The sequence below is a fragment of the Nerophis lumbriciformis genome, linkage group LG13, assembly GCF_033978685.3.
Source record: "Nerophis lumbriciformis linkage group LG13, RoL_Nlum_v2.1, whole genome shotgun sequence".
NCBI classification, from domain to species: Eukaryota; Metazoa; Chordata; class Actinopteri; order Syngnathiformes; family Syngnathidae; genus Nerophis; species Nerophis lumbriciformis.
In genome coordinates, this window is record NC_084560.2 from 15,600,421 (window position 1) to 15,613,461 (window position 13,041).

A 13,041-nucleotide genomic window follows, 5' to 3' on the forward strand; every position below is an offset into this window, starting at 1 on the left:
TAGAAAATATAACAACAGGAATAAAAATACAACAGTATAAATAAGAATATGACAAGAGAAACTAGGCAGTAGTGACCAACACGATAGCATGCTAGCATGCTAACTCTTAGCATGCTAACATTTTGAGCTAAATTTGCTACCGCCCACCCCATAGTCATATAACTTGCTATGTGACACTTGTTAACTGTTAGCATGAAAACGATAGCATGCTAGCAAGCTAACTTAAGCATGCTAACTTTTTCCATCTAATATTTTAATTGTTTTTCTATTTCCACAGCCATACATCTTACAGCCATATTACTTGATATGTGAAGTGAATTATATTTATATAGCGCTTTTCTCTAGTGACTCAAAGCACTTTACATAGTGAAACCCAATATCCAAGTGACATTTAAACCAGTGTGGGTGGCACTGGGAGCAGGTGGGTAAAGTGTCTTGCCCAAGGACACAACGGCAGTGACTAGGATGGCGGAAGCGGGGATCGAACCTGGAACCCTTAAGTTGCTGGCACGGCCACTCTACCAACCGAGCTATGCCGCCCCAAGAGAGACATGCTAACTGTTAACATGCCATCGTTAGCACACATGCTAAGTGTTAGCATTTTAATGAGCGCATGCAAATTTTTTAGGCTAGCTCTGTAGCTCTTTTCGTACAGTTACAACTAAAACTCACGAGTTCAGACACTAAAAACACGGCAGCTTCCGGCGACCCCCGGCCAGAGGTCCAGGGCACAGATAGTAGGCCCATCCAAATGTTCTAGTTTTAAATGTTTAAATTGCGTATGGTTCTTTTCCTCTTTGGTCCGGAGGACATGACGTCCACAGTTTCCAAAAACAACTCTTCCACTTTTTATCAGTCCGTCTCAGATGAGTTCAGGCCCAGCGAAGCCGACGGCGTTTCTGGGTGTTGTTGATAAACGGTTTTTGCCTTGCATAGGAGAGTTTTAACTTGCACTTACAGATGTAGTGACCAACTGTAGTTACTGACAGTGGGTTTCTGAAGTGTTCCTGAGCCCATGTGGTGATATCCTTTACACACTGATGTCGCTTGTTGATGCAGTACAGCCTGAGGGATGGAAGGTCACGGGCTTAGCTGCTTACGTGCAGTGATTTCTCCAGATTCTCTGAACCCTTTGATGATATTACGGAGCGTAGATGGTGAAATCCCTAAATTCCTTGCAATAGCTGGTTGAGAAAGGTTTTTCTTAAACTGTTCAACAATTTGCTCACGCATTTGTTGACAAAGAGGTGACCCTCGCCCCATCCTTGTTTGTGAATGACTGAGCATTTCATGGAATCTACTTTTATACCCAATCATGGCACCCACCTGTTCCCAATTAGCCTGTTCACCTGTGGGATGTTCCAAATAAGTGTTTGATGAGCATTCCTCAACTTTATCAGTATTTATTGCCACCTTTCCCAGCTTCTTTGTCACGTGTTGCTGGCATGAAGTTCTAAAGTTAATAATTATTTGCACAAAAAAAATGTTTATCAGTTTGAACATCAAATATGTTGTCTTTGTAGCATATTCAACTGAATATGGGTTGAAAAGGATTTGCAAATCATTGCAATCCGTTTATATTTACATCTAACACAAGTTCCCAACTCATATGGAAACGGGGTTTGTACAAAATGAGTGGAAAAAACACAGGAAACTAATTAAATTAAGTTAAAGTCAAAGTACCAATGATTGTCACACACACACATTAGGTGTGGCAACATTTTTCTCTGCATTTGACCCATCCCCCTTGTTCACACCCTGGGAGGTGAGGTGAACAAGGGAATCATTTTTGGTGATGTAACCCCCAATTCCAACCCTTGATGCTGAGTGCCAAGCAGGGAGGTAATAGCTCCCATTTATAGTCTTTGGTATGACTCGGCCGGGGTTTGAACTCACAACCTACCCATCTCTGGGTTAAAAGGCAGTGAAACAATAATAATGATAAATTAAAGCTGCAAGCAACGATGGACGGGACCGACTTTGACGCACATAAAATCCAAACCGGAGCAGTAATTAAAACTCTTTGATCAACTTTTAATCATAAGGGTTCAATCTCTCTCCTGTGCTAGTTTGAAGCCGACACGACAAACGCGCTCAAAGGAGATAATGTTTGAAAAAAGGTGACCGGTTTTTACAAAACTTTTGTTTTGAAGGGGGAATTACAAACTTCCTGTTGATTTTTGCTGGGGGTTGTCATATATGAAATGTAGGTCTAAGTAAGACCTACATAGATGTTTTTGTTTCATGTCTGTAAGACATTCCTACTGGAAGTTACAGGCAGTTTTGTCTGAGTTTTCTTCCTAGTAGCAGTTGTGTCTGTGTTTTCTTCCTCGGGGGCGCTAGAGTGCAATTTTGAGTTTTGGGGTTGTTTTTTTTTATTATATCGCAATATTTGCCAGTCCTGATGTGTGTGTCCAGTTTGGTGAGTTTTGAAGCACGTTAAGGGGGTCAAATTACAGCTCAAAGAGGCGAAAGAAACTGTTTTTACTAAAATTCTGTTTTGAAAGGGGAATTGCCAACTTCCTGTTGATTTTTGCTGAAAGATGTTAGTATATGAAATCTAGGTCTAAGTGAGACCTACATAGAGGTTTTTGTTTCATGTCGCTACGACATTTCTACTGGAAGTTACAGGCAGTTTTGTCTGTGTTTTTTCCTAGGGGGCGCTAGAGCGCTTTTTTTTTGGTTTTTTTTGTTTGTTTGTTTTTTTTTGTTTTTTTGTGTCCTGTCCAGCTTCTCAGGCAAATCATATAGTTGATGCAGATGCCCATGTCGGCTGTTCAGATTTACTTTACAAAAGAGAAGTGTAGGATACTTCTCTTGTTGCCTTATTTGTATTTGACTTTATTAAATGTATTTATATTATCATTTAGTGCAGCCGGGCCGGAGCAGGAGGGGATAGAAAGAGAAAAAAAAAGAAGACAGAGGGGGAAATTGTGGGGACAAGAGGGGGATTAGACAGAGAGACAAAAACAACAACAGCAAACAACAACAACAACAATAGAGCAACATCAGCAAATATGACATGTACAAATATGATGGTAAAAGTAATAGCAAATAAGCAGTTAGCGAAAAATAAAAAATAATACAGAAATGACAATGAGCATTATTACACTACAAATGGATCAATACAAATACCAATAGAAATAGCGCTATTGATAATGAACAATACCAATAATTTACCTTTATTATCAACAATACAGTTGTTTAAATGCAACAATACATATACGTAATGATAACTTGAGATACGAAAGAATGCAGAAAAATGGAGGGGGAGAAAGAGAAGCAACCTACATTAACCTTGTAGATTGTTATAGTCACAATAGGTTAAGCTTTGTCAGTGTGCCATGTGTTACACCCAGTTTACCCTAGGGCAACAACGTTAATATATGTTTGATGAAACGTGATTATGTGCATGAGTGTAAGTATGCATATGTACTTGTATATGTACAGAATGTGTATATGTGTTTGTACAATGAATGTATATGTACAGAATGTGTATATGTGTTTGTACAGTGAATGTATATGTACAGTATGTGTATGTGTATGTTACGTGGGTCGGGCTCTGGGGTTCCTGTCGCTGGCCGGCTTGGCTGCGTGGGGGCGGTGGTCCCTGGTTCCCTGGGCACCACGCCTCCTGTTTGTGGGTTGGGCTCTCGGGGGTGATGGGGCCGTGCTCTGGCTCCCACGCACTCTGGGAGTCGAATGTATTGTACATGCAAATTCACATATGCTCACATACGTACATAGGTACCTACGCTCCCACATACATACACAAATACAGTACATATTTACCTACCTAATGTTCGTACATCCACACGCACATTCAATATACAAACATACACATACACATAGAGCGCATTTTTAAGTTTTGGGGCTAGGTTTTTTATTAGATCACAATTTTTGCCAGCCCTAATGTGTGTTTCAAATATGGTGAGTTTCGAAGCATGTTAAGAGGGTCAAATTACAGCTCAAAGAGGCGGCGGTATAATAATAACACTTTTTTTTTTGAAGGGGGATTGCAAACTTCCTGTTGATTTTTGCTGGGGGTATTCAGTGTATAAAATGTAGGTCTAAGTGAGACCTACATAGATGTTTTTGTTTCATGTCTCTACGACATTCTTACTGGAAGTTGCAGGCAGTTTTGTCTGAGTTTTCTTCCGAGGAGCAGTTGTTTCTGTGTTTTCTTCCTAGGGGGCGCTAGAGTGCAATTTTGAGTTTTTTGTTGTTGTTTTTTTATTAGATCGCAATTTTTGCCAGTCCTGATGTGTGTGTCCAGTTTGGTGAGTTTTGAAGCATGTTAAGGGGGTCAAATTACAGCTCAAAGAAGCAAAAATGACTGTTTTTACAAAACTTTAGTTTTGAAGGGGGAATTGCCAACTTCCTGTTGATTTTTGTTTCATGTCTCTACGACATTCTTAACGGAAATTACAAGCAGTTTTGTCTGTTTTTTTTCCTAGGGGGCGCTAGAGCGCAATTTTGAGTTTTGGGGTGTGTTTTTTTTATTAGATGGCAATTTTCGCCAGTCCTGATGTGTGTGTCCACTTTGGTGAGTTTTGAAGCATGTTAAGGGGGTCAAATTACAGCTCAAAGAGACGGCGGAATAATAATAATAAAACCTTACAATTACAATAGGGTCCTCTGTCCCAAAGGGACATTGCGGTCCCTAATAAACAGCATAATATATACCCCAATGGGGACTTTTCAGCAAAGAAAAAATGCTGTTTTAATAGAAACCCCAATGGCAAAAAGAGACATTAACAATATCCTTCTTTACATGAACGGAAATGAATAAAAGTGAACATATATACAGCAAAGATATTTTCCTGACTATGCAATGGAGTCAAACAAAATAAAATTCCTCCCCAACTCCTACATTTGAAGTTATTATGTAGGTTTTTTAATTGTAATGTAACTGAGAGTGTACATATGGAACTAACAATAAGGGATCCTGACATAAAAACAATGACTTGTGTTGTTTGGCAGCAGTTGATAACAGTTAGTGGGGCGATGTGGCGTTGTTTGGGAGAGTGGCCGTGCCAGCAACCCGAGGGTTCCTGGTTCGATCCCCACCTTCTACCAACCTCGCCACGTCCGTTGTGTCCTTGGGCGAGACACTTCACCCTTGCTCCTGATGGGTGGTGGTTAGGCATCCCGCCATCAGTGTGTGAATGTGTGTGTGAATGGGTGAATGTGGAAATAGTGCCAAAGCGCTTTGAGTACCTTGAAGGTAGAAAAAGCGCCATAGAAGTATAACCCATTTACACATTTATGTGCAGCAAAACTTTGAAGTCAACTCACCTTCATGTGTGTTCCACGTCTTCCATGATTTGCACTTACAAAGTAAACAACTCCAAATGAATGTTTGGGGCATTACTTTATCCAAATGCATACATTCGTCTAAATGTGGCCATCTGTGAGGCTGTTGTGATTTCCCTTCCTGGTTCCATGACCCGCCCTATCTTGCCTCTAATTGGCCTAGCCGTTGTCATGACAGGTTTGGACTTTGTTTATTTTCTTTACTGTGTTTGGTAGTGTTTCCTTTCCAGTGCTCTTATTTTGCCTCATTATTTTGGCCCCACACCTGTCCCTGATTGGCAATCTGAGCACACCTGCTCCTGGTCGCCAATCAGACTTCTTCATTAAACCCATACTTGCCAACCTTGAGATCTCCGATTTCGGGTGGGGGTGGGGGCGTGGTTAAGAGGGGAGGAGTATATTTACAGCTAGAAATATATATATATAAATATATATATATATAAGAAATACTTGACTTTCAGTGAATTCTAGATATAAATATATATTTATTTTATTATATATATATATATATATATATATATATATATATATATATATATATATATATATATATATATATATATATATATATAAAAGAAATACTTGAATTTCAGTGTTCATTTATTTACACATATACACACACATAACACTCATCTACTCATTGTTGAGTTAAGGGTTGACTTGTCCATCCTTGTTCTATTCTCTGTCACTATTTTTCTAACCATGCTGAACACCCTCTCTGATGATGCATTGCTGTGTGGCACGCACAAAAGTGCTTTCATCAAATGCACTAGATGGCAGTATTGTCCTGTTTAAGAGTGTCACAACATTGCTGTTTACGGCAGACGAACTGCTTTACGGTAGACGAAAACGTGACTGCTGTTGTTGTGTGTTATTACCGCGCTGGGAGGACGTTAATGAAACTGCCTAACAATAAACCCACATAAGAAACCAAGAACTCGCCCTCGATCATTCAACAGTTATAACGTGATTGGGCAGGCACACTGTTTATATTGTGGGAAAGCGGACTCAGGTCCGCATGGAGCTGGAGGGGGCGTGGCCTCCAGCTCCGCCTGAATTTCGGGAGATTTTCGGGAGAAAATTTGTCCCGGGAGGTATTCGGGAGAGGCGCTGAATTTCGGGAGTCTCCCGGAAAATCCGGGAAAATCACTGCACGTAAGCAGCTAAGCCTGTGACTTTCGATCCCTCAGGCTGTACTGCATCAACAAGCGACAATAGTGTGTAAAGGATATCACCAAATGGGCTCAGGAACACTTCAGAAACCCACTGTCAGTAACTACAGTTGGTCGCTACATCTGTAAGTGCAAGTTAAAACTCTCCTATGCAAGGCGAAAACCGTTTATCAACAACACCAAAAAAGGCCGTAGGCTTTGCTGGGCCTGAGCTCATCTAAGATGGACTGATACAAAGTGGAAAAGTGTTCTGTGGTCTGACGAGTCCACATTACAAATTGTTTTTGGAAACTGTGGACGTCATGTCCTCCGGACCAAAAAGGAAAAGAACTCCCGGATTGTTATAGGCGCAAAGTTGAAAAGCCAGCATCTGTGATGGTATGGGGTGTATTAGTGCCCAAGACATGGGTAACTTACACATCTGTGAGGGCGCCATTAATGCTGATAGGTACATACAGGTTTTGGAGCAACATATGTTGCCATCCAAGCAACGTTACCATGGACGCCCCTGCTTATTTCAGCAAGACAATGCCAAGCCACGTGTTACATCAACGTGGCTTCATAGTAAAAGAGTTCGGGTACTAGACTGGCCTGTAGTCCAGACTTGCCTCCCATTGAAAATGTGTGGCACATTATGAAGCTTAAAATACCACAACGGAGACCCCCGGACTGTTGAACAACTTAAGCTGTACATCAAGCAAGAATGGGAAAGAATTCCACCTGAGAAGCTTAAAAAATGTATCTCCTCAGTTTACTGAGTGTTGTTAAAAGGAAAGGCCATGTAACACAGTGGTGAACATGCCCTTTCCCAACTACTTTGGCACGTGTTGCAGCCATGAAGTTCTAAGTTATTTATTATTTGCAAAAAAAAAGTAAAGTTTATGAGTTTGAACATCAAATATCTTGTCTTTGTACTGAATATGGGTTGAAAAGTATTTGCAAATCATTGTATTCCGTTTATATTTACTGTACATCTAACACAATTTCCCAACTCATATGGAAACGGGGTTTGTGTATATATATATATATATATATATATTATATATAATATATATATATTAAATAGGATGCTCTTCATATGAAATTGTAAAAAGCATATTCCTAAACCCGTCACTGATAAGATTATAATGGCAAATTTCACCTGATATTGTTTGGCAGTCTTACCGGGTTCGACCCCAGGTTGTAGTTGTGCTAGAGTTGTTATTTTGCACTAAAAACATAAATTAATTGTACATGATAATAACATAAAAACATAATTTTATTCCATCCATATTTCCTTATTTTGTTCATTATAATTTGTTTAAAAATGTATAAAAATTGTTTCACATTAATGAAAATTTGTGAAAAAAGTGTACTGGAGCAGGAGCCTCCAAATATAATTCTGCTCAGAGCACCAATGTATTTAAAAAATGCTGAAATTGTTGCAGAAAGATAATATGTTTAGTGAGTGTGAGTTGTTGTCGCTAACTAAGACTGCCATGTGTTTTCTGAGTAGGGTGTGGTTGAAGACCATCTTCTTTTCGACCACATCCGTGCCTTGCTGCATGAAAAGTTGACATTCTAAACAAGGATGCAGCGCTTCTTGGCTCGGCGGAACAGTTGCGTTATGAACGTGATTCAAATCAGAATAAAAAGGTTCTATTCAAGTTAGCGCCTTAAATGGATGATCTTGATTGGTGCATGCTTTTCTGATTCATTGCAACGCACCTGTAGCCTCTACATATTCATGTATTAGTCATTACAGAAACACATATTTTGCTATTTACCAATGTAGTGAATATATAGCAGCCTCACATTTGGTGGTCTAGATCAGTGTTTTTCAACCTTTTTTGAGCCAAGGCACATTTTTTTCATTGAAAAAATCCTGAGGCACACCACCAGCAGAAAACATTGAAAAATGAAACTCAGCAGCCGATATTGACGATTAAAAAGTTGTCGCAATTGTTGGATATGAATTCAAAGCATAACCAAGCATGCATCACTATAGCTCTTGTCTCAAAGTAGGTGTACTGTCACCACCTGTCACATCACACCCTGACTTATTTGGACTTTTTTGCTGTTTTCCTGTGTGTAGTGTTTTAGTTCTTGACTTGCGCTCCTATTTTGGTGGCTTTTTCTCTTTATTTAGTATTTTCCTGTAGCAGTTTCATGTCTTCCTTTGAGCGATATTTCCCACATCTACTTTGTTTTAGCAATCAAGAATATTTCAGTTGTTTTTATCCTTCTTTGTGGGGACATTATTGATTGTCATGTCATATTCGGACGTACATTGTCTTTGCTCCACAGTAAGTCTTTGCTGTCGTCCAGCATTCTGTTTTTGTTTACTTTGTAGCCAGTTCAGTTTTAGTTTCGTTCTGCATAGCCTTCCTTAAGCTTCAATGCCTTTTCTTAGGGGCACTCACGTTTTGTTTATTTTTGGTTTAAGCATTAAACACCTTTTTACCTGCACACTGCCTCCCGCTGTTTCCCACATCTACAAAGCAATCAGCTACCTGCTGCCACCTACTGATATGGAAGAGTATAACGTGGTAAGTCTGCCGATCTACAGACAGTACAGACACTCACCAACGGCACATTATTTGCGGATTATAATTACCGGTTTGCAAAAAATATTTTTAACCCAAATAGGTGAAATTAAGATAATCTCCCATGGCACACCAGACTGTATCTCACGGCACACTAGTGTGCCGCGGCACAGTAATTGAAAAACACTAGTCTAATACATTTATTCCGCAACCTTAGATCAACATATTATGCTATGCTTGGCTATACTGAATATTATGGAAGTGTTTTTCAAAACAACAGAAACGTGCTGCACTGTTGTCATCGCAGATTGCTAACTTTTTCATTTTTTCTGCCCCTGAAATGTATTTTTAATGTTCTGTGTTACATTTTGTTTGCCGTGGACCAAAAACATACAAGTTGCGTGTCGCATTTTGGACACCGCTGGACTAGACAAAAGTTATGATTTTAATTAGAAAGCGATTATAGACACATTTCTGTCAGGAACCCACCTGGTGGTTTTTGGCGTGACCCCAGAATGCAGTGACCGGAGACAATGTGCAGGAAAAGGGCTCATTGAATTGTCTTAGAAGCAGAAAATACAAAAATGATCCATAGAATAGAATAGAATATAAAGTACTCTATTGATCCCTGGGGGAAATTCAGCACCACAGTTCGCTCACAATAGACAAATACTATATAGCATTATTCACATGTGAATAATATAAATATATTATACATATATTCTACATTTAAGTGCAGTCAAGAAGGATCCAGAGGACAGGGCTGGCATATGAAGCATCCTGATTGGCAACCAGGAACAGGTGTGCGGGAAGGAGCAGGGAAACAGAAGGACAAAACAAAGGAAAAAAATGTGACAAAGTCCAAAAGTGTCATGTGGGATCAGGAACGATTTTCTCGTATTTTTCTTAGGACTGTCAAAGTTAACGCGGTGACGCATTGCGATTAATCACAAAAGATAATCGCATCAATCATCTTTAAGATTAAATCTATTATTTATATATATAATATCCAAACCCCGTTTCCATATGAGTTGGGAAATTGTGTTAGATGTAAATATAAACGGAATACAATGATTTGCAAATCCTTTTCAACCCACATTCAATTGAATGCACTACAAAGACAAGATATTTGATGTTCAAACTCATAAACTTTATTATTTTTTTTGCAAATAATAATTAACTTAGAATTTCATGGCTGCAACACGTGCCAAAGTAGTTGGGAAAGGGCATGTTCACCACTGTGTTACATGGTCTTTCCTTTTAACAACACTCAATAAACGTTTGGGAACTGAGGAGACACATTTTTTAAGCTTCTCAGGTGGAATTCTTTCCCATTCTTGCTAGATGTACAGCTTAAGTTGTTCAACAGTCCGGGGGTCTCCGTTGTGGTATTTTAGGCTTCATAATGCGCCACACATTTTCAATGGGAGACAGGTCTGGACAACAGGCAGGCCAGTCTAGTACCTGCACTCTTTTACTATGAAGCCACGTTGATGTAACACGTGGCTTGGCATTGTCTTGCTGAAATAAGCAGGGGCGTCCATGGTAACGTTGCTTGGATGGCAACATATGTTGCTCCAAAACCTGTATGTACCTTTCAGCATTAATGGCACCTTCACAGATGTGTAAGTTACCCATGTTTTGGACACTAATACACCCCCATACCATCACAGATGCTGGCTTTTCAACTTTGCGCCTATAACAATCCGGATGGTTCTTTTACTCTTTGGTCCGGAGGACACAACTTCCACAGTTTCCAAAAACAATTTGAAATGTGGACTCGTCAGACCACAGAACACTTTTCCACTTTGTATCAGTCCATCTTAGATGAGCTCAGGCCCAGCGAAGCCGACAGCGTTTCTGGGTGTTGTTGATAAACGGTTTTCGCCTTGCATAGGAGAGTTTTAACTTGCACTTACAGATGTAGCGACCAACTGTAGTTACTGACAGTGGGTTTCTGAAGTGTTCCTGAGCCCATGTGGTGATATCCTTTACACACTGATGTCGCTTGTTGATGCAGTACAGCCTGAGGGATCGAAGGTCACGGGCTTAGCTGCTTACGTGCAGTGATTTCTCCAGATTCTTTGAACCCTTTGATGATATTACGGACCGTAGATGGTGAAATCCCTAAATTCCTTGCAATAGCTGCTTGAGAAAGGTTTTTATTAAAATGTTCAACAATTTGCTCACGCATTTGTTGACAAAGTGGTGACCCTCGCCCCATCCTGGTTTGTGAATGACTGAGCATTTCATGGAATCTACTTTTATACCCAATCATGGCACCCACCTGTTCCCAATTTGCCTGTTCACCTGTGGGATGTTCCAAATAAGTGTTTGATGAGCATTCCTCAACTTTATCAGTATTTATTGCCACCTTTCCCAACTTCTTTGTCACGTGTTGCTGGCATCAAATTCTAAAGTTAATGATTATTTGCAAAAAAAAATTTTTTTATCAGTTTGAACATCAAATATGTTGTCTTTGTAGCATATTCAATTGAATATGGGTTGAAAATGATTTGCAAATCATTGTATTCCTTTTATATTTACATCTAACACAATTTCCCAACTCATATGGAAACGGGGTTTGTATTTTGAGCACTGAAGGGTTGTACAGTCTCATAGAGTCTGACTGGTGACACATTTCACTTCAAATAACCGCTAGATGGGACTTTAGATAAAATCGTTACCAAGTTTTAATCAAATAAATCCTTTTTTTTTTTATTTTTTTTTTTTTTTAGAATTGTTCCTGTATGACTTTCTCCCAATAAAATTGCATTTATGTCAAAATATCGGGGTCTTTTTTTAAGTTAATTTGATCATTTGCAAGCAATGAATTACCATGAATTGATTAACTTAAACAAGTTGAAAAACTTATTGGGGTGTTACCATTTAGTGGTCAATTGTACGGAATATACTGTACTGTGCAATCTACTAATAAAAGTCTCAATCAATCAAGCAAGTAATTTACTGTGCTTATCGTAATTAATCAAAATTAAAAAATGTGATTAATGACAGAAACAATGTGTCTATATTTTCTCAGGTTATTGATCGGCGCCCCCAGAGCCAGATCTTTGGGCAAACAGACCGCCAACATCACCGGAGGTCTCTATAAATGCGACCTCAGCCATTCCACTGACTGCGAGCGCGTTTTATTTGACAGCGAAGGTGAGAATTTGCCGTACGTCCATTTTCCCTTCATGTCATGCGCCTTGGTTCATGCCATGGTTTGGTTTCCGTGTCAACTTTGAAAGAGGACATCCGAGTGGAGAACAAGGAGAACCAGTGGATGGGGGTGACGGTGCAGAGTCAGGGACCGGGGGGGAAGATTGTGGTAAGTCAGTACTGAAGTAAGAAAACACACAAACATTTTTTGTATGTGTAATTCATACATTAAAGATACAATTAACCCTATTATAGTATGGTAACATTTATTTTCATATCTTATTTCAATCTAAACTAAGAGAATATGTTTGTTGTGTCTGAACATGAACAATATGTTGCTATCTGCAACTCTTTTTTGGGGTTTCAAAGATACAAAATATTTTCATCTTCATCTTATACAGTATTTCAGTATACATTTTTTTTTACAATATGAAGTGAAAAAAAATGCTGATGCTTAATATTTTATATTTATATTTAACTCACAACAGACCACCTTAAAAAACGGAATGGGATTTTAAATTTTTTTTTACCGAATGAGACACCCAGAATGTACATGAAAATAAAGAATGTGGGATTTACAATATTAACTATGAAGGATAAAACACTGAATATTAACAACATATGAACGTCACACCCCCTCTCCATCCACATATTTTACAATCAAGCGAAACACAACAAAAATGCAACAAACAGCAAAATATGAAAAGGAAGGGTAAAAAACTATCTAATATATGTGACATATCACTAAGCTTTAGAACTTTGTGGTAAAAATCTCCTTCCACGTCTGTCCCTGACACCCACATTTCAGGCTCTGGAAATACTCTGTGGAAACGCTCCCCACCCACACTGCTTGGTGCCTCGTCTGA

At 39.2% G+C, this 13,041-nt stretch overlaps 1 protein-coding gene across 2 annotated transcripts in view; it reads left to right on the forward strand.

Annotated features, from left to right (window-relative positions):
- Window positions 1-13,041, forward strand: part of itga6a (integrin, alpha 6a) — a 94,932-nt gene that overhangs the window by 24,983 nt on the left and 56,908 nt on the right. For both annotated transcript variants that reach the window (XM_061971622.2, XM_061971621.2), the window contains exons 2-3: window positions 12,054-12,178; window positions 12,265-12,344. In XM_061971622.2, the coding sequence (XP_061827606.2) occupies window positions 12,054-12,178; window positions 12,265-12,344 (205 nt within the window). The remainder of the gene's footprint in view (window positions 1-12,053; window positions 12,179-12,264; window positions 12,345-13,041) is intronic.